Source organism: Ricinus communis, chromosome 2, assembly GCF_019578655.1.
Source record: "Ricinus communis isolate WT05 ecotype wild-type chromosome 2, ASM1957865v1, whole genome shotgun sequence".
NCBI lineage: Eukaryota > Viridiplantae > Streptophyta > Magnoliopsida > Malpighiales > Euphorbiaceae > Ricinus > Ricinus communis.
The window spans coordinates 3,874,701-3,896,330 of record NC_063257.1 but is presented as its reverse complement, the minus strand read 5'-3'; the positions used below and the strand labels follow the sequence as shown (position 1 = coordinate 3,896,330).

The 21,630-nt window shown below is 33.7% G+C and overlaps 3 protein-coding genes across 3 annotated transcripts; 1 reads left to right on the top strand and 2 right to left on the bottom strand.

The window, feature by feature from the left end:
* Nucleotides 1-1,541: 1,541 nt before the first annotated feature.
* Nucleotides 1,542-3,279, bottom strand: LOC8288501 (transcription factor RSL2). The gene is made up of 4 exons (XM_015717449.3): nucleotides 2,489-3,279; nucleotides 2,150-2,392; nucleotides 1,905-2,036; nucleotides 1,542-1,806 (listed from the first exon to the last, which is right to left on the bottom strand). Exons 1-4 carry the CDS (start codon nucleotides 3,065-3,067, stop codon nucleotides 1,714-1,716), a joined length of 1,047 nt encoding a protein of 348 aa, XP_015572935.1. The 5' UTR covers nucleotides 3,068-3,279; the 3' UTR covers nucleotides 1,542-1,713.
* Nucleotides 3,280-9,516: 6,237 nt separating this feature from the next.
* Nucleotides 9,517-14,116, bottom strand: LOC8288502 (adenine phosphoribosyltransferase 1). The gene is made up of 7 exons (XM_002510061.4): nucleotides 13,846-14,116; nucleotides 13,503-13,607; nucleotides 13,260-13,370; nucleotides 13,039-13,131; nucleotides 12,746-12,895; nucleotides 12,107-12,165; nucleotides 9,517-10,028 (listed from the first exon to the last, which is right to left on the bottom strand). The coding sequence occupies exons 1-7, from the start codon at nucleotides 14,033-14,035 to the stop codon at nucleotides 9,975-9,977; spliced, it is 762 nt and encodes a 253-aa protein (XP_002510107.1). The 5' UTR covers nucleotides 14,036-14,116; the 3' UTR covers nucleotides 9,517-9,974.
* Nucleotides 14,117-19,079: 4,963 nt separating this feature from the next.
* LOC8288503 (zinc finger protein ZAT10) lies at nucleotides 19,080-20,241 on the top strand. The gene has a single exon (XM_002510062.4). The coding sequence runs from the start codon at nucleotides 19,243-19,245 to the stop codon at nucleotides 20,011-20,013; it is 771 nt and encodes a 256-aa protein (XP_002510108.2). The 5' UTR covers nucleotides 19,080-19,242; the 3' UTR covers nucleotides 20,014-20,241.
* The last annotated feature ends 1,389 nt before the right edge of the window (nucleotides 20,242-21,630 follow it).

The window sequence follows — 21,630 nt, the reverse complement described above, 5'->3', positions numbered from 1 at the left end:
GCACTGCTGAATCCAATGGGCTTAATAATGTCACAACTTTTCATACTTAGCTCATCTAAACTTTACAATTTTTACTAAAAAAACTGATTTTTCTATTTCAAAATTAGAATTATAAGAAGAAAAAGAAAAAAAATATTTATCTTTTATCAAACTTCTCCAAACAAAATAAAATTACAAACTCTAACATTCTAAAATTTCATTTTTATTTGTTTTCTAAAATCTTACCTTAACTTATTCATTTTGAAGCACATCATATTCTAAATTTTCCTCTTCCCCAATAGTAGCCTCCTCTATTTCCCATTTCCCATACTGATTGATTAATAAAGTCTTCTATCAATTAAATTCCACAAAAGAACAAACATATCACAGTAATGAACATTTATATGTCTTGTTCCTCAAAAAGAAAATAAATACTGTAGCTCTACTAACAAAAAATAAAAGATATAAACAGAAGAATATCACTATTATAGTGAAATGCGATGTACAGTAACTTTTATTTGATTATGCACAAGTTGTATTTGATTTGGAAAAAAGAATTCCTTGTGTGGTTTTTACTTTAAATTTAGATATTTAATTCTGATTTGTACTAGAAAAAGTGATATTACAACGGTAATAAAAAAAATAAAAAAAAAATAATATTGATAAAATGGAATAAAACTAGAGGTAATGATAAGTAAATAAAAATAATATTTTTATGTTTTGATTAAAATAATAATAGTGTTTTAGGCTGTGGTGAATTGGATTTCTTAAAGAATTAAAGTTTGAATGTTATTATAATTATAAGAATTTATAAATTCAGTCATACTCTTACATTTAAAAAGTCATTTTGCACCTATGATGAGATTTTATCCACTATATACAAAAATGCACTAACTTCTGAGGTTTCGGGTAGTGCCTAATACATTTTAAATTAATTAATTATATATAGCGCCTTAACATTTTTCTTTCCAGAAACAATTATTTCAATAACACCTGCATGTCATTGTTTCATAAGAAAAGAAAAGAAAAACCAAAAAACTGGAAAATTCTTATCTGGCACTCCGTTCATTGAATTTGTGATTTACTATTTAAATGTAATTTAGTAATCAATTTTCATTAATGATTTGTAAGTATTCTTTTAGAAGAAACTGGATTTCTCTGCAAGTTAATTATTTCGTAGAAGCTATGATTTTTAATTTTTGGGAAATAAAGTACATGATTTTAAAATAAATATCTTGGTTTTTTCTTTACAAATACATCTATAAAACTTGGAGAAGATTATTGTCAGGTTAGTGATACTGTTATATATATATATAGTTTTCTCAATAATCCTGCCATTGCATCCACATTCCTTGGAAGTATTAATTAGATAAATTTCCAGATCTAAAAATAAAAAAAGAGGCTGCCGGGATCTGATATCTTATGGCAGAAGATCCATAGAAGCATTACTGTCAAATTTTTAAATTTTCTTTTTCCTTTTCACATCGTGTGGCCATTACTTCCAGATGCATGTTCATTAACTTTTGAAACAAATCTGCCTGTATAATAAATATGTACATTTATGGACACTAAGCAGATCAGGTACGATTGTAAGCAACGAGTATACATATGCTTACTATTTGTGATAGATCAAATTATTTAGTGTTTATTTATAAATATATTCTATACTCCTTAGTATTTGTAATTAAAATTAGTTAAACAAATTAATGCTATGGCAGAAGCTTCTCTCCAGGATCATAGAAGCATACAGATCTTCTGGTTGAGGCCAATGTCCATTCCATTGTAAGCGATAGGGGCGTACATCCACAGATCATCAGAGCTTAAAAGCTGCCAATATCAAGAACACAGATCATTAGCAAATATGTTTAGACAAAAAAGAAGGCAGATCAACAGCTCAAAAAACAGCAGCAACTGCCATTAATTACCTTGATCTGAAGCTGCAGAAACTTAACATATTGTACTGCCTCCTCTAGCATTGTACTGATATCGACCTTTGTTCCATTAGGAACTAGGTTCTGTAAGATTCTCAACCGCTCATTTATCCTCTCCCGTCTTTTCTGCAAGATTTGATTGAGCAGAATGTATGAATTACAAGGCACTGGTTGAGTCTGACATTGATCGACCCGATCAAGAGATTACTTGCTTTTTTGTGTTAGCATTAGTTTCTTACCCTTGCGTAAAGACTCTGAGGATCCGTGGCGGATCCTCGACCAGCTCTTGCCTTGCCCTTGGAATTGAGAGCTTCAGAAACTTTAGAATCTCCGTTAGAATCCTGAGAGGCATTGTCCTCTCCTGAACAGCAACTGCTAGAGCTTTGTCCTTCTGGTCCAGCATTTCTATCTTCTGCCTCGTTGTTATTTGGAGTGAACTTCTGATTTTTCTTTGGCTTTTCATCTTTTCTACTCTTTTGCACCTGCATTGAGAAATTTTGATAAGTAGATTGCTGTTAGATAATAATACCTTAATTTGAGGGAAGGAAATGTCTTACTAGATGAATTGGTCTACTTACATCTCTTCTAGCACGAGATTTTTTCTTCGTGCAGCTCTCGGATGGATTGACTTCGGATTCTCGAACGTCAAACTTTCTTTTGAGCTGCAATTCCTTGTCAGGAACAGGATTAGCTCCTGGCGGAGCATTGATTTCATCAATACAGACAGTTTGAGTCATTCCAATTTCAGGAAACATCGAGACAGATGATCCTGAAATTTTATCACCCATGATGCAAAAATCCATGGACATAGAAATGTCATTTGTTGCCGGAATATGGTTAGAATCACTACAGAAGCAGTTCTCATGGCTGCTACAGTTACTGCTACTACTATTTTCCTGAGAAATAATATGAAAATCAGGGTTGAGAGTATTCCAAAAATAAAACAGACTCTCATTAACCTCGGTCAAGTTCACGTTGGCTTCAGAATTTGGACAAAAAGCTGACAGGTCAGTAAGCTGCAATCCTCCATCATGGTTCCCGACAGGAAATGAACACTGGCCCAGGAACTCTGATGTGAGATCAAGCTGATCTTCTGTGCAGAACATTCTGCTAAAGTCCCATTCTCCATCAGGAAAGACTCCAGAAGTCTGCTCCATGTTCGTTCTTGTAGCACTAAGAAGCCTGAGACTCTGGTGAAAGAGAGGCTAGGTAGTGATACTACTTTTTCAAGCTCGACTGGTTGCACTTGAGGCAAACAAGGACAGGAAACATATTTATACCCAGTCCTTGCAAAGAATGTTAGTAAGTATTGACTTAATTTCTATATTATAAATTGTAAACACCTAATCATACCTCTGATGCAGGTCCTAATTCTCTGTAACTGAACTCAGGAGTCTAAAGTGGGCCAATACCTGGCAAAGTACAACTAAGAAGATATATTAAAATATTGCAGAAGTTGAAATGAACTTAAAAGAATCTTTTATTTATCCAAGATAAACTGCAAATAAAATGGCAAAGATGGTCAAAAGGAAAATGATTGAGAGATGGCTAACTGTGATTAATTACACTCTAATAAGCAATAAATGACATTGAATAATTAGGCAGAGCATGCGTAATATGAACTAATTAAAAAAATGTCAGAACGTGGGAAGAGTCATCTTGAATATAATAAAGGGCAAAGAATTCCGTCAGATGATATAAAATTATAAACAAACTATCGCACAGGGACGGCATGAACGTGGGTATGACATTGTCAAAAGAAAAACAAGTAAAACAAAAAAATATCCGACACGTTAACCATCGAACTCGTTCTCTGTCTCCTCAACTACCTAATCTCTGTTCCTCCTTTCTTTCAGTTCTCTCACTGCCCGGTAATCATTTCAATATTTCTATCCATTATAGTTCCACTTATCAAAACACATAGGCAACTGCATAAGTATTATCACACTCCTTTATCGATGGAAGCATAAATTTTCTGGGTTCTTGTACTAAGGAGTGTCACTAGCTATATATTTTCAAAAAAGCTTTAGCAAAGCAAGTTACCGATGAGCTTTCACCCGTTGCTGTTATAAAGAAAGCTGTGAGGTTATAAATTTGAATCCAGACTGAGATCAATGTGCATGTAGATCGAGGGAAAGAAAAGAAATATACTAAAAGCTCTAAGATTATGCTTCTCCCGTAAAATGAGGTTTACGGGAGATTTAGCATCAGCTCAAGTAAACTCGTATTTCTTTTGGGGGTGCAAAGTTAAAGGAAAAGTAAAATTATTACTCAATTCAACCTGTAAGTCAATTATTGATGTATATTTATTAATTTTATTGCAATCTATATTAACTAGTGCTTATATCATGCATTTAACAAATAGATAAGAATAAGCAACATATCCACATTCTTAATTAAAGGAAAAAAAAAAAAAGTAACAGTGCATTTAATGGGGCTCCAAACTCCAATTCTATAAACAAAAGGATCCGATTACAAGATAGAGAGACATTGTACATCTACTGGAACCCAAGAACACATCTACAGATACCTTTCTTTCTTTACGACCATAACAAAAACATCAACAAACCACATTTATTAGGATAGTTTATTAATCTACATTTTCTATTCTCCTAACGTTTTCATTCCTGTAAGGATCTTAGTTGTAAATAGCTATACTTTTCTGAATTGCGCCGGCCACTGCACGATGTTTAGGGGAAAGGGAAAACGCCTTAAGAAATAATCCTAATATTTTGGAATTAAAAGGAGAATAAAATCTTACAAGGGAAAAATTAAAAACTGTAGAGAAATCTGATTTTATTCGTCTGTTGTATTGCGGTTGCACGACTTTTGGATTAAGGGTTTGTCATTATCATCATAACCATCAAAAGAAAAACAACATTAACCATTGACAAGAATGACAGCTATTTCATTTCAGTCTTTATCGACCTACCAACTTTATATCTATTCTTCCTCAACCACCCAGCATCCGCCACGTGACTCTGCTATATCCAGCCACGTGTTCCTTTTTGGATTGCGATATTTGTCGTGTTTCGATTTTGTTTTGTCTGGCATTGCTACGCAGCCTATGCCGCTGGCTCTTCTTTGTTTGTTATATTCTTTTTAATTTTTAACTTTGAGGGAAATTATTATTATTATTAATTAAGCAACAACCCCGCCTTTTCTTTCTGCAGCTGATTTAGAAAATGAAATAAATATAAATTAAAATTGAAGACGTGTTTTTGGATCACTTTCTTCAGTTGAATCAGACAGACTGCTGCAATAATGCTAAAAAATACTTTAGTTTCATAATCTGATAAAAAAACAAAAAAAAAAGGAATAATCTAATCTCATAGTTTTTATTTAAATGATATATCTATGACATATGAGTAGAAAACATAAGTATCATTAATGAATAAATAATGAGATAATGAACTTCTGAACCTTTTGTCTATAATTACTTAAACTTCATAATCACTGATGAAATATAAAAAGTAAGATTCAAAAACCTTCGCTTATTAGATATGGTAATATACATATCAGAAATATAAACTTAAGGTGCTTTCCACCAGCAAGTTTGACGTTCTATGTACATTTCCATACCATAAGGGTAAGCTTCTGTGTTATGTTAAGTTGCTTTTAATAATGATTAGAGCAATAGCAATAAGAAGATGGTCCCATTATTCTAATTTTAAAAATAAAAAATTGGCCATCCTAAAAGAAGCGTAATTAACTTTTAAGTTGATGAAGCGTTAGTGAATGACATCAACCAAGTTGTAATAGAGTAGCCTTTCCATCAAGAGAGAAGCCACATATTCTTATTCAATTCTCATAAATGATTTCCATGGAAGATATATGTGATATCATTTATTTATTTAATTTTTAAGTATGCATGAGCATTTTTGTTCTTTCATTATTGCCCACAACAAAACTAAAGCTGCTTTTTTCTGCATCAAAAAAATAAAAAACTTATTTTACGTATTTGTAGCTATTTCGAAGCTTTCAAACTAAAATGGATTACTCAATCCGTATTTAACGCTAATCCAAACATCAAAATTTAGATTAAGAAATAAAATACAGTCGTTTTACAAATAATTACTACTTCTCTTTAAATTGCTATATCTGTAATATAGTATTTCCGCATTATTTATTATAATATACCATACATACACAACTGATTACTAACAGACAATAAGTCCCAGAATTTAATTAAATTCAGTAAAGAAAAATAATTATAATTTAATGTGCGATTGTTAGACTTTGAAGTCAATTAATGCATTTTTTCTAAAAGAGTGTTTTATGACATAAGAATAAAATTATGGGAGGAATATTAATATCCAAGGAGAAATGTCAAACTCAAGAGCTCCTGTTTATGTTATCTAAGTACTTTGTATACTACTAATTCATGGAAAGCACAAATTAATTATCATTTTCAAGGGGAAACAATTATTGGGTCGCCATGGAAATTAAATTAGAGTTCTAGCATATTTAATTACAAACTTTAATTAAAACATAATCCATATGCAAGAGATATTGTTCCTTTTTTGTTTTTTTTTTTTTTGTTTTTAAACAGCAATATTATGCATAATTCTCAACTGCTAGAAATGTTCACATCAAGTGTAGAGCAGGTGCTAAGATACGCTAGGAATGGGCGATGTACATAAAGAGTATATAGTATTTCAAACATGTAAGGAATAAAGAACATAAATTGTTTAGGGCGTGTAACTAACGTCACAGCATGGACTGCCACAAACAAAATTTCCCTAATAAAGTACCTAAACTAAAATTATTATAGACATAAACACATGCAAGATCGAGCATTATCATTTTAGGAAGGCATTGCTCTTGGAAGAGAAAATGGAAATTTTACCCTAATAAAGATTATAAGTCGATTTTTATAGACAAATCATATAATGGTCTTGGTTAGTACCTCCATTTATGAGAGCTCGGGAAGTCTCGAGTTTGAGACTTCTTGGATTATATCTATCAATACTAATAGAAATTCATTATTTTTATAGTGAGTGATATGAAATAGTAAGTATAAATCACAGTTATTGGAGAAATAAAAAACTTGCCTTCTAAATAATTCATAGAAAGATTGAATATACAGTGTTGCTAGTATTTATCTCTTTTTTTTTTTAACGTCTAGATGATAACTTCAATCCTTTCCACATCGTCCTCTTATCTTTCAATATGAAGCAATGACTATAGACAAGAAAATATACAAATAGTAACAAGGAGAGATTCACATTCTCACAATAAATGGCACTTGCAATTCCAAAAGCTGAAGATAATTCCGCCCTAGCTACTTGTTACAAGTGAAGTTTCAGCGACAGAAGCACTTGACCCAAATGATGAAAATGTTGCCATCACTAATTCCTTGCGGTCCAACAAAAAAAATAAAATGAAAATGAAGTGTTATCTCTCTCATAAGTATATAATTTATAAAGCCCAAGTCAATCCCTTTGTTTATTCACTGAAGTCAATGCTTTGCTGATATTTTATACTATTTGCATAGAAGTTATATGTTTGATTATAAATAAACAAACGACTTTTCTATATATAAAAAATTAAATTTAGAATTGGCATAATATTCATATTCATTAGATATTGTACAATATTATTATTATTTCATGGAGACATTGAGGAAAAAAGTTATAATTACTCGGTAAGCTATATGTTAGAAATAAAACGGGACCACTCAAAGTCAAACAGACTGCTAAAACGGTGGTTTTACTAATATGAAATCCCACAAATTAAGTAAGTAGGTGGTTAAATTAGCTCCAAAATTGGAAAGTCCAAGCCGTGTCTAAAAGATGAGTTTATTTTATCTCTTTTCTTTTTTCAATTTGTAATAAGGGCAAGAAAAGGATTTTTTTTGAATTAAATTGTGATTTATTTAAAGTTAAATTGAAATATAATTAATTTCAATTTTTATAAGGAGAATGAAAATTATCCTCCTGTTATTATCTTGCCCTGCTAAAGAATTTAGTAGCTAACCAGGGTCAAAACCAATTATGCTTCTGCTCCTTTTCTCCTTCAATTATCCTTATATTTAAGATCAAATTAAGGAAGAGAAGAAAGTGGACCGTTGATACTTTTTGAGGAAGTTAGTTGAAACAAAAGCTGAAGCTGAAGCTAACCACGCATTTGTGCCTTTTTTCTTCTTTTTTTCGGAATAAGGTCTAATTTGCCCCTTCAACTTTTCAGAAAAGCTCAATTCACCCCTTCTGATCTTTTATGTTTAAATCAGTCCAGAATTTTGATTTTTTGATTCAGTTTAACCCATTTTTTAGAGAGTGAGTTTCACTTTCTCTAACATAAGAGTGATACAATAAAAATAATAAAATATAATATCTAAATCAAATAAATTCTTTTAATTTAAAAACACTATACGTCAGGAGCCTAACAGTAAATTTGAATGTTTCCAACTATATATTTAGGCTCTTGTACACTTTGTCTTTCCTCGAGCTCTCTCATCTTCATCGTTGTAGTCTCTCTCCTCTATTTTTTTTGGTTGCTATTAGATGTTAAACTCCTATTATAGACTCTCTTCGATGTACCAAGCTTTTTCCTACCACGTGTATTGCTGAAAACAGCCTTGGTTTGTCAATTTAAAGGAGAGGAGATCGTGCCATTGTCGTTCATGATTCGTCTGTTCATCGGCGTTATCTCGTTGATTAGATGCTGGCAATCGATTTCTGCCTCCAAAAACTTCTGGATGAAGGATGACAACCCCTAATGCTGGTGTTTGGCCGATCAACTAGCTTTGCTGGTGCAAAATGTCTGGCTGCTTGATCCGCCACTTAGGAGTGTTAATGGCAGTGGTAGTAGCAGTAAGGGCAGTGGTAGTGGTGGTGTGAAAAGCTAGAATTTATTTATATTAATTTAATATTTGAGTTGTTTTTAAATTATAAACTACATTTTAAGAATTATTAATTTTATTTATTTATTAAGAGAGTGTTTTCACTCTCAACTAAAGGGGATATTAAACAAAAATAACAAAGTTATGGACTAATTTGAAAAAAAAAAGGTCAAAAGGGATGAATTGATCTTTTTCAAAAAGTTAAAGAGGCAAATTAAATCTTATTCTTTTTTTTTTTTTAGTTGTAGAAGCTTTTGATGTGTTTTTAAGCCTAGTATATGGCTTTGGCCTGCAGCTAAATTTCACAAGTCTTCATAGCTTAAGAAAAACCATGGAGCGACTTTTAATTGGGGATTCATCATTTAAGCATGTTTATAATGACAAATTCCATTCAGGATCACCAGCTTTTTGATAAATATCTTATTATGGCGTGCATTTTGATCCACCGAGTACAACTAATTCTTTTTTTGTTTTGTTTTTTTTAATGATAACAGGAGGTTTTTGGGTGCTGTCGTACAGCTACAACTGATCCTCTTAACACTTACCGTCCGAGGTTCTTTTTGTATGTCTTCGTCGGCCATAAAAGCTATTTGATAGGAACTCTTCCATACTGGTGCTTGGATTACAGTGAAGTAAAATTCTCCGAGGGTGCATCTCTTAATCACCCTTCTCAAGAGGAAAGTGTTCTGTATAAAAGGAAGTCTACTGCACTCGACGGTCCTCGTCAATTCAGGCAACAGAAAAGAAACAGTTCATACTCGATAAAAGAAAGAGATTCAAAACCTCAAAACACATTAGAACGAATAAGTCATCAATACAGAATCTTTTGCATCCATATTCGTACAACTCTGACGTAGAAAATCATACAGGCAGACAGGCAAAAGTAGGGGCATGCCTTTGTATCCTATATGGCCGACATTGGTGCTATCGTGATATTCATGTCCACCCACCGAGATGCAACAACTCAGTGAGGTGCAAATGACATTCGATGCATAATGGAAACCAGTCATTCCCCAACAGCAAACCCAACAACAATTAAATTAGGGCTCATGCAATCAACCAAATAAAAGAAGAGGTATAAAAATTGAGTCCTCATACTGTGTCCTATCCTTTATTTCCAAGTTCACTTAGCCTGAATCATCTCGTTTCCAAGTTTCAGATCTTCAGTAGAGCTCCAGCAACCAGACACCTGTAGAAACAGGTTGCTACCAAAGAGAAAATCAAGCAGAGCTTACAAGAACAAACAGCGGTGTCTGTCCTAACCTTTCCCGACCCTGAAAAAAACAAGAAAGCACAGATGTAGATGAATCTAACAAACAAGAAACTCCCTAAAAGAACATATTGTAATTCATGACAGAAGGTAAGACACAGTTAATGACTAGGTCTATATACTTGGAGAAATTGAACATGCCACTAGCTGTATAACATGTCAGCTTTAGCAAAGCATGTGATTTGAAGGCATAAGAATGGTGATTGGTACAGAATATCTTCCGAGAAGAGCACAACAGGAATATTAAAGACCGAATTGTATACATGTGTAGCCATGTTTGGAAATCTAGAAATGCGAGCCTGTTTGAATGGAAGAGCTGTGACCCTAGAGATGTAGCATGAGTGCAGAAAAAGCATGGTTGGAGTATAAAGAATGCCTTCCTTTGAACCAGATGACCATCCCTGCTCCTCACCATGAAGCTATTTGCGATAGGTGGCTACCACCCCACAATGCAAGCTTAAATTCAACTGTGACGCCTACTTCCAGACAGAATCAATTCAGCTATCATAGCTATTCTCGTGCGGAACTCCCAGGGGAAGACTGTAGAAGGGAGAGTCTACAATAAGCTATCTACACCAGTCCTATCTAGTGAAGCTATGGCCTTACGGAAAGCTGTTTTCCTGGCCAAAGCAATAGGCATTGAGGAAGGCTTTCTTGAATCTGACTGCAGCAACCTGATCCCAGCTGTTAATAGTTCTGATCCACCAAGTTGGGAATGTGCAACAATTTTCTAGGACATCAAGGAGATCTCTGATATGTTTCCTAACTTTGTTTATTGCAAACAAAGCAGCAGATTGATCAGTTAGGAATGGCTTTAAGGCTAGCTGTCCATAATGGTGAGTTTATTCTCCCCCTCCTGAACTGGATGTTATTTTGCTATTCAATGCCGGTTGGCTTTGATGACAGTTTTCTTGGTAAAAAAAAAAGGGAAAAAGAAATGAAGAATGGTAATTGGGTCCCCTCCAAAGTTGACGCCACCTTTTCTAATTGCTATATTGTATGGCCAGCCTTGTAAACCGGCTTTACCTAATAAATTGACAGGCAACTAGGTGCCTATTGCTATTGCCTATGAAATTAAGATGGCATCGCCAGAGTGGTCTACTAAGTGTATAACCTACTTGGGAATGTACAATGTTGCCCTGCCAATCTTATAATTCTTGCATAGACTAAAATATATTTGCAAATAATGACAGCAGGCAAATAGGTATTCTTGACATTGCCTAAGGATATAGCAAGGACACCACAAGAGTGGTCTAGTCAGCATCTACAGCAAATCTACCTCAGGTGTATAATATATTGTCATGCTTGTGATTCTAGAATAGACTAAAATTTCATTTCCAAAATGTTACAAGCCATCAAGTAGCAGCATAAACTCTTTAGTATAACTTACAAACTCTAGTTTGAAAAATCACTTGTTATTTGCTTAGATGAATAATCCTAGTCCAACTTTATGTCTAAATTAATGCACCTAATGCTCCTACAAGGCTAACACATGTTATGTGCATGTGTTTTTTTCTCCTTCTTTCAAAAATGATCAATCAACACTAAAATGCAAGGATCATCGTTGTTCCCTATTAATTATATGCTGAAAAATATGTTTTGGCTCCACAGAAGAAGTATAAAGGCTGATTAATTCTTGTCTATAAATTCATAGCACAAGTAATTTTTTCGTAGCATATGAGTACAAAGGAAATTTTCTAAGCATGGGAGGAAGTAAGATTGGTTATGCAACTGATGGTAAATATTTATCATCAATGCCAGAAACGACTGACTGCAATTTGCAAGAAATGCGGACATAGTGCAAATATATCCTTGGATCAAAGTATGTCATAATTTTCAATCCTTATGCTACAAGAAGTTCAGGGTCAAGTTGGAAACCAGACTGATTACTGGAGAGAAGGAAAAAGTTGAAAAGAGGAGGATATGACTTTTTCCTTTCAAACTATAAAGAAGAGGCAAAGAAAAAAAAGGAACATGTAAAATAAAAAATTAAAGCTCTCCAATGATGAAAGTTTTATAACCGATCATATTAATAGTGATTAATGAATTGGATGTTTGTTTCATGTGAACTCATTGACATACCTTCAGCTCTGGCAATTCAATGACACAAGCACATTCAACAACTTCTACCCCAACACGCTCTGCAGTGAAAAGAAAAAGCAATTGTTATGAATAAGAAGATGCATCCCCTAACAGCACACAGTTGAACAGCCAAAAGGTGATGGTTAATGACCATTTGATTTTAGAAAACTTATGTGTAGGCAGACCTAAAGGTTAAGTGGACATATCTAAAACCAAAACAAATTTGTTATCACCTGTGAAATAAAACTCCAAAATCTTTACTTGAAAGGGAAAACAAAATGCTTTAATATGAGAGTAATATAGACCACTCCTTAAATCAATTCTATACTAACCCAATCCTTGCATGTAGAAACATCGTGTAACGTAGATGGCCCAACTTCTACCCAGATTCTCTTTCCAATAAACACCTTAATTGCAAAACTCCCAACTCAAACAGTACATTCAACCTCCTCTTCAGAGGAAGGATCTCCTTTTCATTTGAAAATGACAAAAATAGTAATCTTGTGAGCACACCCCTCCTCCCATCTTGGGTATCAAATCCAAATTCAGCAAATATGTAATCGGCAGATATTGAACAAATAAACACACAGAGTATACTGCTACAAGGAATCACACAGTAATTAAGTTCTGAAACATTACCAAGAAGTCTGATTGCAGCACATAAGGTCCCACCAGTTGCAATGAGATCGTCTATAACCAAAGCACGCTCTCCTGCTTGTACAGCACCTACATGCATTTCCATTTTGTCTGTTCCATATTCCAATGAGTACTCTTCCGAAACAACCTCCCCTGAAAAGAAAAGAAAAACCTTGAGCTGGGAACGCCAAACTAATATATTTATGATTCATCAACTTCCTGAAGTAACCAATCGCAGATTATATCCTATCCAAAATTTTAAGAACAGCATAAAAAATTTATCTTCAAAAACATACCAGGCAACTTATTAGGTTTTCTCATAGGGACGAACTTTGCCCCAATAGCCAATGCAATAGGAGGACCAAATATAAAACCTCTAGCTTCAATACCTAAATATGCCATCAATATCAAAATGCATTAGTAAAGACCCAGTTTCATCACACGCTATAGAATGATCTGTTACTAAGATAGCAAACCAACTACGAAAGAAAGTTTAAAGGACAGCAAAAGGAAAAACCTGCAACAACAGAAATGTCTCTCTCTTTGTACCTCTCCACAAACAAATCAATTGTATCCTTAAACGCCTTTGTATCCAAAAGCAAAGTAGTTATATCTTGAAACAAAATCCCTAGCCACCAATATATTGAAATCAACAAATGAGTAAGCGCATTTTGCAATACGAAACACTAACGAAACACTAACGAAACCAAGTGAGCGGTTGACTCAAAAAAACAAGAAGCTACATTAAGAAGAAAATAACCTGGTTTAGGAAAGTCAGGAATAACTCTGATTGAAGAGGAAATTCGCTCTATACGATTATCTTTGTCGTCTTGAGCGGCCATTTTCTGATTTTGCGAGTCACTTCCTGCTCAACACTAAAGAGAATGAGAGAGAGAGAGAGGCGAGAGCAAATTGTTTATTGACGCGTATGCCGATCGCAAAACAATCTTTCTATTTCACCAATTGGGTAATTTTTTTAATGTTTGGACTAAGGTGCCCTCTGCCTACATATCTTTCGTTAATCGCCATTTCATTTAATTTAATTTTTTTTTTTATTTTTTTTTAATAGAAAAGAGAAAAAGAAGAAGTTGAAAGTTAAATACCGCCAGCAGAGCAACGGAGAGAAGGGCGGGCAGGAGGGTAATTTCGCAAGGAAATTGAAGGCGCTTGCTGTCCGGTGGAGGGAGCTGCGATGACGATCCGAGCAGAGAGTTGTTTATTTGGCGACGGAGGAGAAAGTTGGCGTGATGGGAGGATCGAATTTGGAGCCCGGAGATGGATACTTTTTAGCATTTTTTTATTTTTCTTTTGGGTCAAATTCTATTGAGTGACAGTGAAGTGGCTGCTGCTGTGGTATGATACATGCATTTTCCAACAACACATGCATATTGTTATTTTTCTGTGCTTAAATTGCCCAATATAACCCTGCGTCGATGCATGTTCCATGCCAAATTTGTGAAAGAAGAAAGACAGAAAGAAAAGGATATGCTCTACCTATTCTTTTTTCTTATGCACAATAAGTAGCATGACCTACTTGTTAATTTTGGCCTAATTGAAATTAGATTCTTCCTTTTTGTTAACTTTGTGGACCTCATAAGAAAATCTTTACAAGTTTTTCATAAATATTTTATAAGAAATATAAAAAAAAAAACTATCATTCCTACTGTATAATTTTTTTTAAAAAATACGGTTTGATTAGTTTTTTTAGTTTTTATTTGGTTGTTTTATTAAAAAATAATTAAAAAAATTAATACCATATTTTTTTTAAAATAACTAAATAAATTGTATTTTTTATATTTTCATACAGTAAAAATAAAAAAAAATTAATGAAAAAAATCTAATATAAAATATGTTTATTATTTTTCCAAAATCTTTTAGGAGCTATTTGGACTCATTTGCTCAGATTCAATTCCACAGAGTAATTACCAAAGTAAATATTAGCTTAACAATAACATGATAAACATGGCAAACAAACAAAAGAATAACTTATTGGATCCATTGGGTTGGGACCTCGCAGTATCTAAACTTACAGGGGACATCCGTCCCTTAAAAGGTCAAACTGTACTTTGGGCTTGTCAATTCTAACTTTTCTTTTATTTACGACTGTTGCCATTCTAAACTTGATGCACTTTTGCACAGTGTTTTTATTCTTCCATATTATTCAGACTTCCATAGATTTATGGATCCAACTGCTTAATTAAGCAATATAGACAATGAAATGGTATTATTTCCATCATGCAGCGGAACAGAGTAAAAGACAAAGATGGAAAATTAAGACTAAAAAAGTAATTGGGTTATTTACGGATGCGCCAATAACTCTAAAATCAAGTGTAAAAACAGTAATTTCTCAATATCTAATTACAGCATTTTGCAGATATAAAGAAGAAAAAGAAAATATTTATTAGAGAGAGAGGAGCAAGACGATGACTTATAGGCCATAGACAGAAATGTTAGTAACCTATTGCCTTTTCTAGCCCAATTTCCAGCCCTCCCATGATTTTGGTCACGTCCAAAACCAGAATTAGCATCAGATGCCAACGAATAACGGCTTGCAGAGGCATCTCTTTTTGGGCCCTTGGCCCTTTTCTTTACACGTCTCTTTTTTCTACAGTACACTTGCTTAGTATAAATGATATCCGTGACCATCTGGACCTCATTTACTGGGTGTTCCTTTTTCCTTTCCTTTGGTACAAGAGAAAATTGCTTTTCAGTTTTATATTTTATTATATCCTCATAAAGAGTGTACCAATCTGCAGGCTCCAAACTCGCAGTAAAATAGTGCAACCATGACCAAATCAGTTAGGCGATTGCTCCGATAATCACGTTACGACCTCATACAAAATGAAAACAATAATCATATGATTTGTGAGCTTAATCTGACAATCATATTAAATGCTGATTCAGATCTTCTGCCAGAAAATTTTAACACGTTTTTCAATTTCTAACTTGGGCCATGAGGTAAATAACCTAATAAAATACTGTAAGCTTGATGATAAGTTTATCCGCTAATCTTTGTTCTTCCATAAATAAACAAAAGAAAGTTGGTATTCTCTACTTATTTTATTTATTTCCCGCGATAAAGTAGAAGAAATGGATATTTATATTTGTATAAAACGAAACCATCATAAGAAAAAAAAAATAAAAAATGCCATCAAAGAAAATATCTGCGTGTCGTTTTGGAGCTTTGTTTGTTTGGGCATCCGTTTTTAATGTCTACAGGGGCTGAACCTATACTGTACACGTCAAGTGAAAATAGGCGAAGTAAGCAATGACCAATCCTTTCTTTTGGTGCCAAATAAGCAATGCTCCATCTTTATCTTTATTGCCAAGTAAGCAATGACGTGACAACCCTACCATCCTTAGGGCGAAAAACGCTGTTACCAACAGTTGATGATTTGGCCCTCAACTTGTGTCCAGATGCTAAAAAGTATATATGAGCTCTTTGATAAATTAATAAATATAAAAAAAAAAACAAGTCAAAAAAAATACCTATAATCTATAACTTTATTTATCAGTTACAACCACACTCACATTCGCCTCTTCGAGTATAAATTTAGAGAATGAGTTAAATACCCATTTTTTCCTATTATGATACAAAACCTAATCCATTTTTATATTTTCTATCTTTTCTCTTCCTTGTGTCTTATTCTAGTAACTATCTTATTCAGCTTGTTTTTATGGACTGTTTCTGCCTCCCTTTTATTCTTTTTTTTTTTTTTTAAATAAAAAAACAAACACATTCAAGCTTTATATCCATTTCTAGTTAAAAGGAAACCCAAAAGAAATTTAAAAAGAACAATTAAAGTTAAAAACTTTTAAAATCTTGAGTTATTAAAATGTCACGACTATTGGAAGACCATAAATATTGTGAGTTTTTTATAGCGCAGTCAGTTTTTCTTTTCTTTTTGTCTAGACTATACTACTAAAATTTATTTGAAATCTAGTGTATTCAATAAGAACTCTTTTGATGAAAGTGATTATTAAGATTTATTTCATTTCACTTTGTCTATTTTCTCAATTAGCTTTTTTATTGTTGAAAATAAGAGAATCAATGAATATAAATATTGGAACTTAGATTATGATAAAGAAGCATATGGATTTTCTAGATTTTTGAATTTACAATTGAAGAGAATCTATTCCTTAAGTTTGTTGCAGATTTGGTAACTCTGGAAAAGATGATGATGCAGCATATGCAGTGTGGCTCTTGTTTATTTGATATCCAGTTCAAAAAAATTGAATTCTTTCTCACCGAAAAATATACAAGGAAAATTGTATTGAGCGAGTAAATTGCCTCCTTGGTACTTTATAGCTGCTGACAAAGAAAGGCGGCTTCCTCTGTGAACATGGACTATCGACTTTGGCAACAAAAATCTAAATAGTCCCCTGTACAGTACGGCAAGAAATACTCAAAAGAAAAAAAAAAAAAATATATATATATATATATAACAAACTTTTATTTTTTCTTTTTTTTCTGTTTTCATGTAATTTTATAAAGTATTTATTAGAGGTGAAATACGAAAATTGACCTTTTATTTGGAAAGAGAACGAGGGAAGAAAAAAATAAAAAAGAAAATTAAGTCCTTTTTTATAGAATGAAAAGAAAAAGAAAAGGGATTATTATATTTTCTTTCCATTTTGGGAGAAATAAAAAGAAAGCAAAGAGTATAATCTGTTCTTTATCTTTCACTTATCTAAACAAGAAGATAAAAAAATATATATATATAATCTTTTCTTCTTTCGTAAGTTCCTTTATATAAGGTAAAGGTTTTATTTTTATTTTTATTTTTTAATAAAAAGAAGAGTTGATGGAACAGAAATTGTAGATGTACATATACACCAAAGAATGAGTGAAAGAAATGTTACAAGTCAATTAAGAAGGATTTGACAAATGAATCAAGAAATTGCCAACCCTAGGGCCACTTATTCCTCTCTTAACTTAATTTCGGTGACCAACTAACTAATTTAGGCTTTTCTATTGGACGGCTGTAATCTACAAGCAGGACCCGAAGAGGATTGAGAGTCGGTGATACGTGTAATTTATCTAGATGCTTCTGGCATCGTCCGGGTGCTCTGTTTGTCTAAGCGATGAGGAAACCTCCAACTTAGGATAATTGGCAAAGTCAAATAGAAATAGTATAACAGAATAACCACCTCTCTCAACCGCCTTTATTTTGATGCGTATAGTACAAAAAGCGGTCTTACCTCTTTTCTGAAGTGTATATAAAGCAATTGGCAATTACTAACATCATTCTTGATGGCAAACGTTGCAATTACCTTGTTAATTTTTGTAAGTATGTAAAATTAAAAACCGAACTAGCAGTGAAGATTAGCTAATTCAGAAGAAGCATTTGATTTGATATCCATTTTGCTGTAGCTAACCCATTGTGTTCCGAAATTACAATGAGGCGTACTCAGTAGTTGTAAAACAATCAATACTCAACTCACTGTATTTTGAAATCCCCACATAAACACTAAAAAGTTGGAAAGTGGGCACACGTACGCCTATTAATGAAAAGCTTTAAACACAATTAAGTGGAAGGATCCCATCCCAATTCTAGCACATAGTTGAACAAACTCACCCACTTGCATATGCTCGTGTGGTAACCCCTAAAGCCAAACTTAAAGCCCTTTCCACTACCTACACATCCTCCACTTGGCTACACAGTAGGTTCTCCACCGTACCAAGAATAAAGCCTAAAGCCATGAGCCATGAGACATCCATCCATGTGATTTGGCTGCTATCTCATTCTAAGTGCCATTTTTTCATGCTGTTGTTGCCGGCCTAATTGCTCGCCGCGTGGGTGCATTGCTGTTCTTCGTTTACCACTTACAAGTTTTTTATTAATCACTTAATTGCTAATGCACGAAGATCGGCTGGCTGGCAAATGGCAATTGAAAGTAAAAGTCTGTTGGCTTAGCTGCCGGCTGCTTTCTGATAATAAGCATTGCACCGCGTTAGTTTGGAAAAAAAGAAAAGGAACAAGGCATTTTCGTTATAGCTCTGTAACTTGACTTGGAAGGGAGTAGACTAGTCCCAGTCTTCACTGCACTCGCTCACTTCCTCGCTTTCGGATTAGACCCCACACATGCAAATTGCACAGTTTCAGTCATATATGTACTTATAACTACTATTCTCTTTCTTTGACCGACTTGGCTCACTCAACTCTTGCCCACCAAGAAACAATACATAAACAAATAAATAAAGTTAAAAAAACGTGCGCTGCCCCCTTTTCCTTTCGTTTAATGGAAATCTACTCGCTTAATTAATTAATGTATCGCTGCTCCTGCACACCTCTTACTTTCCCACCACTTGTCACGCAACTTCCTGATATACTCTAAACTCTAAAACTCTGAACTCCCCCTCCGTCCTTTATAAACCCACATCTCCCCTCTCACTCTTACTCAGCACAACACATCTTCCTTAAACATTACTCTCTTGCAAACTTGAGTTTGATAATCTTTTTATTGATCAAACAAAAGCCAAAAGGACTGGAATTGAGATGGCACTAGAAGCTCTAAACTCTCCAACAACAGCAACTCCAACTTTCCAGTTTGAAGATTCGAGCAGTCTTCACTGCCTTGCAGAGCCATGGACTAAACGCAAGCGTTCCAAGCGTTCACATCACCACCAACCTACTGAAGAAGAATATCTCGCTCTTTGCCTTGTCATGCTTGCTCGCGGAACCACCTCACTCGCCGCCCTCTCTACTTCCACCGCCTCACACCGCCACCGCTCTCCTACTCCATCCCCACCGCAGCTTCCGTCATCTTCGGATGATCAGAAACATAGGTACAAGTGCACCGTCTGCAACAAGGCTTTTTCTTCCTACCAAGCTTTAGGTGGACACAAAGCAAGTCACAGGAAACTCGCCGGAGGTAGCGGCGGCGAAGATCAATCAACTTCAACTACTACTTCTACCAGCACAACGACCGCCTCCGCCACCGTAAGTGGAAGGACTCATGAATGTTCTATCTGCCATAAGACCTTTCCATCAGGACAAGCTTTAGGCGGACATAAACGCTGCCACTACGAAGGCAACGTCGGCGCTGCAACAGCTACAGAGAAGGCCAGTGTAGTTACTTCAACTATTTCTGAAGGCGTCGGTTCTACAAACACGCAGAGTCAACGTGGCTTTGACCTTAATATCCCTGCCTTGCCGGAGTTCGCAGCTGATTTCCTTATTTCCGGTGACGATGAGGTTATGAGCCCTCTACCGGTGAAAAAGCCGCGTCTTGTTTTGGCGGCTCCAAAAATAGAAGTTTCTCAGTAGAAGATTTAGGAATTAGGACTTTCTTTCAGGGATATTTCAGGAATATGAAATTTAGGCAAAGATTAGTTCAACGTTTTTTTTTTTTTTTTGTTATTATTATTTTCTAATTTCTGTTATTATTATTCTTTGAGCGATAAATTTTTTTAGTGTACATAGCAGTTGAACTCTCTGCTTCAGTTGCTTCGTTGTCAAACTTGATATTCAATTCAATAGATGATATTTTTTTTCTGTTAGTTTTCTTAAATGATTAGTTGATTAAATAACTAATTTAATTTGCAAATTAAGTTCACAAATCAATTCTGACTCGGTCTAAAATGAGCGGAGTCAACTTCACTGCAGTGGCCTAACGTAGGTGTGGCTGGCAAAACCGTGTGAGCGGTGCGGCAAATATACCGGTGGCTCACAGCGGCAGAGTTTATTGGTTTGTCGGTTGAGGCCACTTAGCGCAGGAGTCATGGCTAGGTACGACTTTCTCTGAGCCCGGCATGGCAAGGTACAACTAGATAGTATATCATAAATCTACATTTTCGTGAAGTGTACACGCGCTTGTTGCACGTTAGCCAATTATTACAACTTCTTACAATTTGTTTTTGGTCGTAGCAATTTTCTTTTTTAAATTTAAAAGAAAAAATCAATAATGGAGTTGGTGATACTGATAAAGGATGAAGATGAGAACAAAGGAAGGGGGTGTTTGGGTGCGTGTGGATAAGAATCAAAGTAGGAAGAAATGTGTGTGCCTGCGTGTGTTTATAAGTGTGCTGTTTTTTCATGGAAGTGATTAGCATGACAGGTGGCCTTATCTAAGCAATTACTCGACTTTTTTTGTTCTAAAGTCCATATTATTATTGTGTGCTATGAAATAATAATATAATAAAATTAAAAAAAATATTATCGAATAGATTATTAAATTAATATAAAATTTATTTAAAATTTTAATTATTTGATTAAAATTTAATTTAGTTATAACAAGTTTCATATAAATTTAAATATATAAAAATTTTAAATTAATATTTACTTCGTTTAAAATATATAAAATTTAAATTTATAAATAAATATTATAAATTATATAGAATTTATTAGTCTATTCAAAATCAATTTGCAATTGCTTTTCAAGAAAATAATAACTTATAATTGAAAATCAATTTTACATATTTCTATTTTCACGTTCCCAAACAAGAATCAAAGTTTGCAAACGGGCTGCCGACCACGAAATCAGCCACGCTGTGTTTGTAAGAATCATGGATGTCTTATTTTTCACGTGTCATAAATAATGATTCTCTGCTCCTTCAAGAAAAATTGCTCGACTTTTTTGTTTGGAAGATACACCCAGAGATAAGGTAAACATATCCCTATTGAAATACAATCATTCTAATAATACCATAAATATATACTACTATATAAATTTATAAATATTAATATTATTTTAATTTTAAAATTTATTAATATAATTAAATATTGATTTAGTCAATTACATATAATATTTAAATTTTAATTAATTAAATATATTATTTTTTATTAAAATATTTTATTTGTTTGAATTTAATTAATAGTACTTGAAAATTATAAAATTTAACTATAAAATCTTGATTTATATATATAATTAAAAATTATACATAA

Coding starts and splice junctions, on each gene's coding strand:
- LOC8288502 (XM_002510061.4), bottom strand. CDS start 14,035: ATGCTAAAAAGTATCCATCTCCGGGCTCCAAATTCGATCCTCCCATCA. Junction 12,896..13,038: donor AAAACCTAATAAGTTGCCTG/GTATGTTTTTGA, acceptor TTTTCTTTTCAG/GGGAGGTTGTTTCGGAAGAG. Junction 12,166..12,745: donor TGCTGCAATCAGACTTCTTG/GTAATGTTTCAG, acceptor TTTTCACTGCAG/AGCGTGTTGGGGTAGAAGTT.
- LOC8288501 (XM_015717449.3), bottom strand. CDS start 3,067: ATGGAGCAGACTTCTGGAGTCTTTCCTGATGGAGAATGGGACTTTAGC. Junction 2,393..2,488: donor AATCTCGTGCTAGAAGAGAT/GTAAGTAGACCA, acceptor TTCTCAATGCAG/GTGCAAAAGAGTAGAAAAGA. Junction 1,807..1,904: donor TTCTGCAGCTTCAGATCAAG/GTAATTAATGGC, acceptor TGATATTGGCAG/CTTTTAAGCTCTGATGATCT.
- LOC8288503 (XM_002510062.4), top strand. CDS start 19,243: ATGGCACTAGAAGCTCTAAACTCTCCAACAACAGCAACTCCAACTTTC.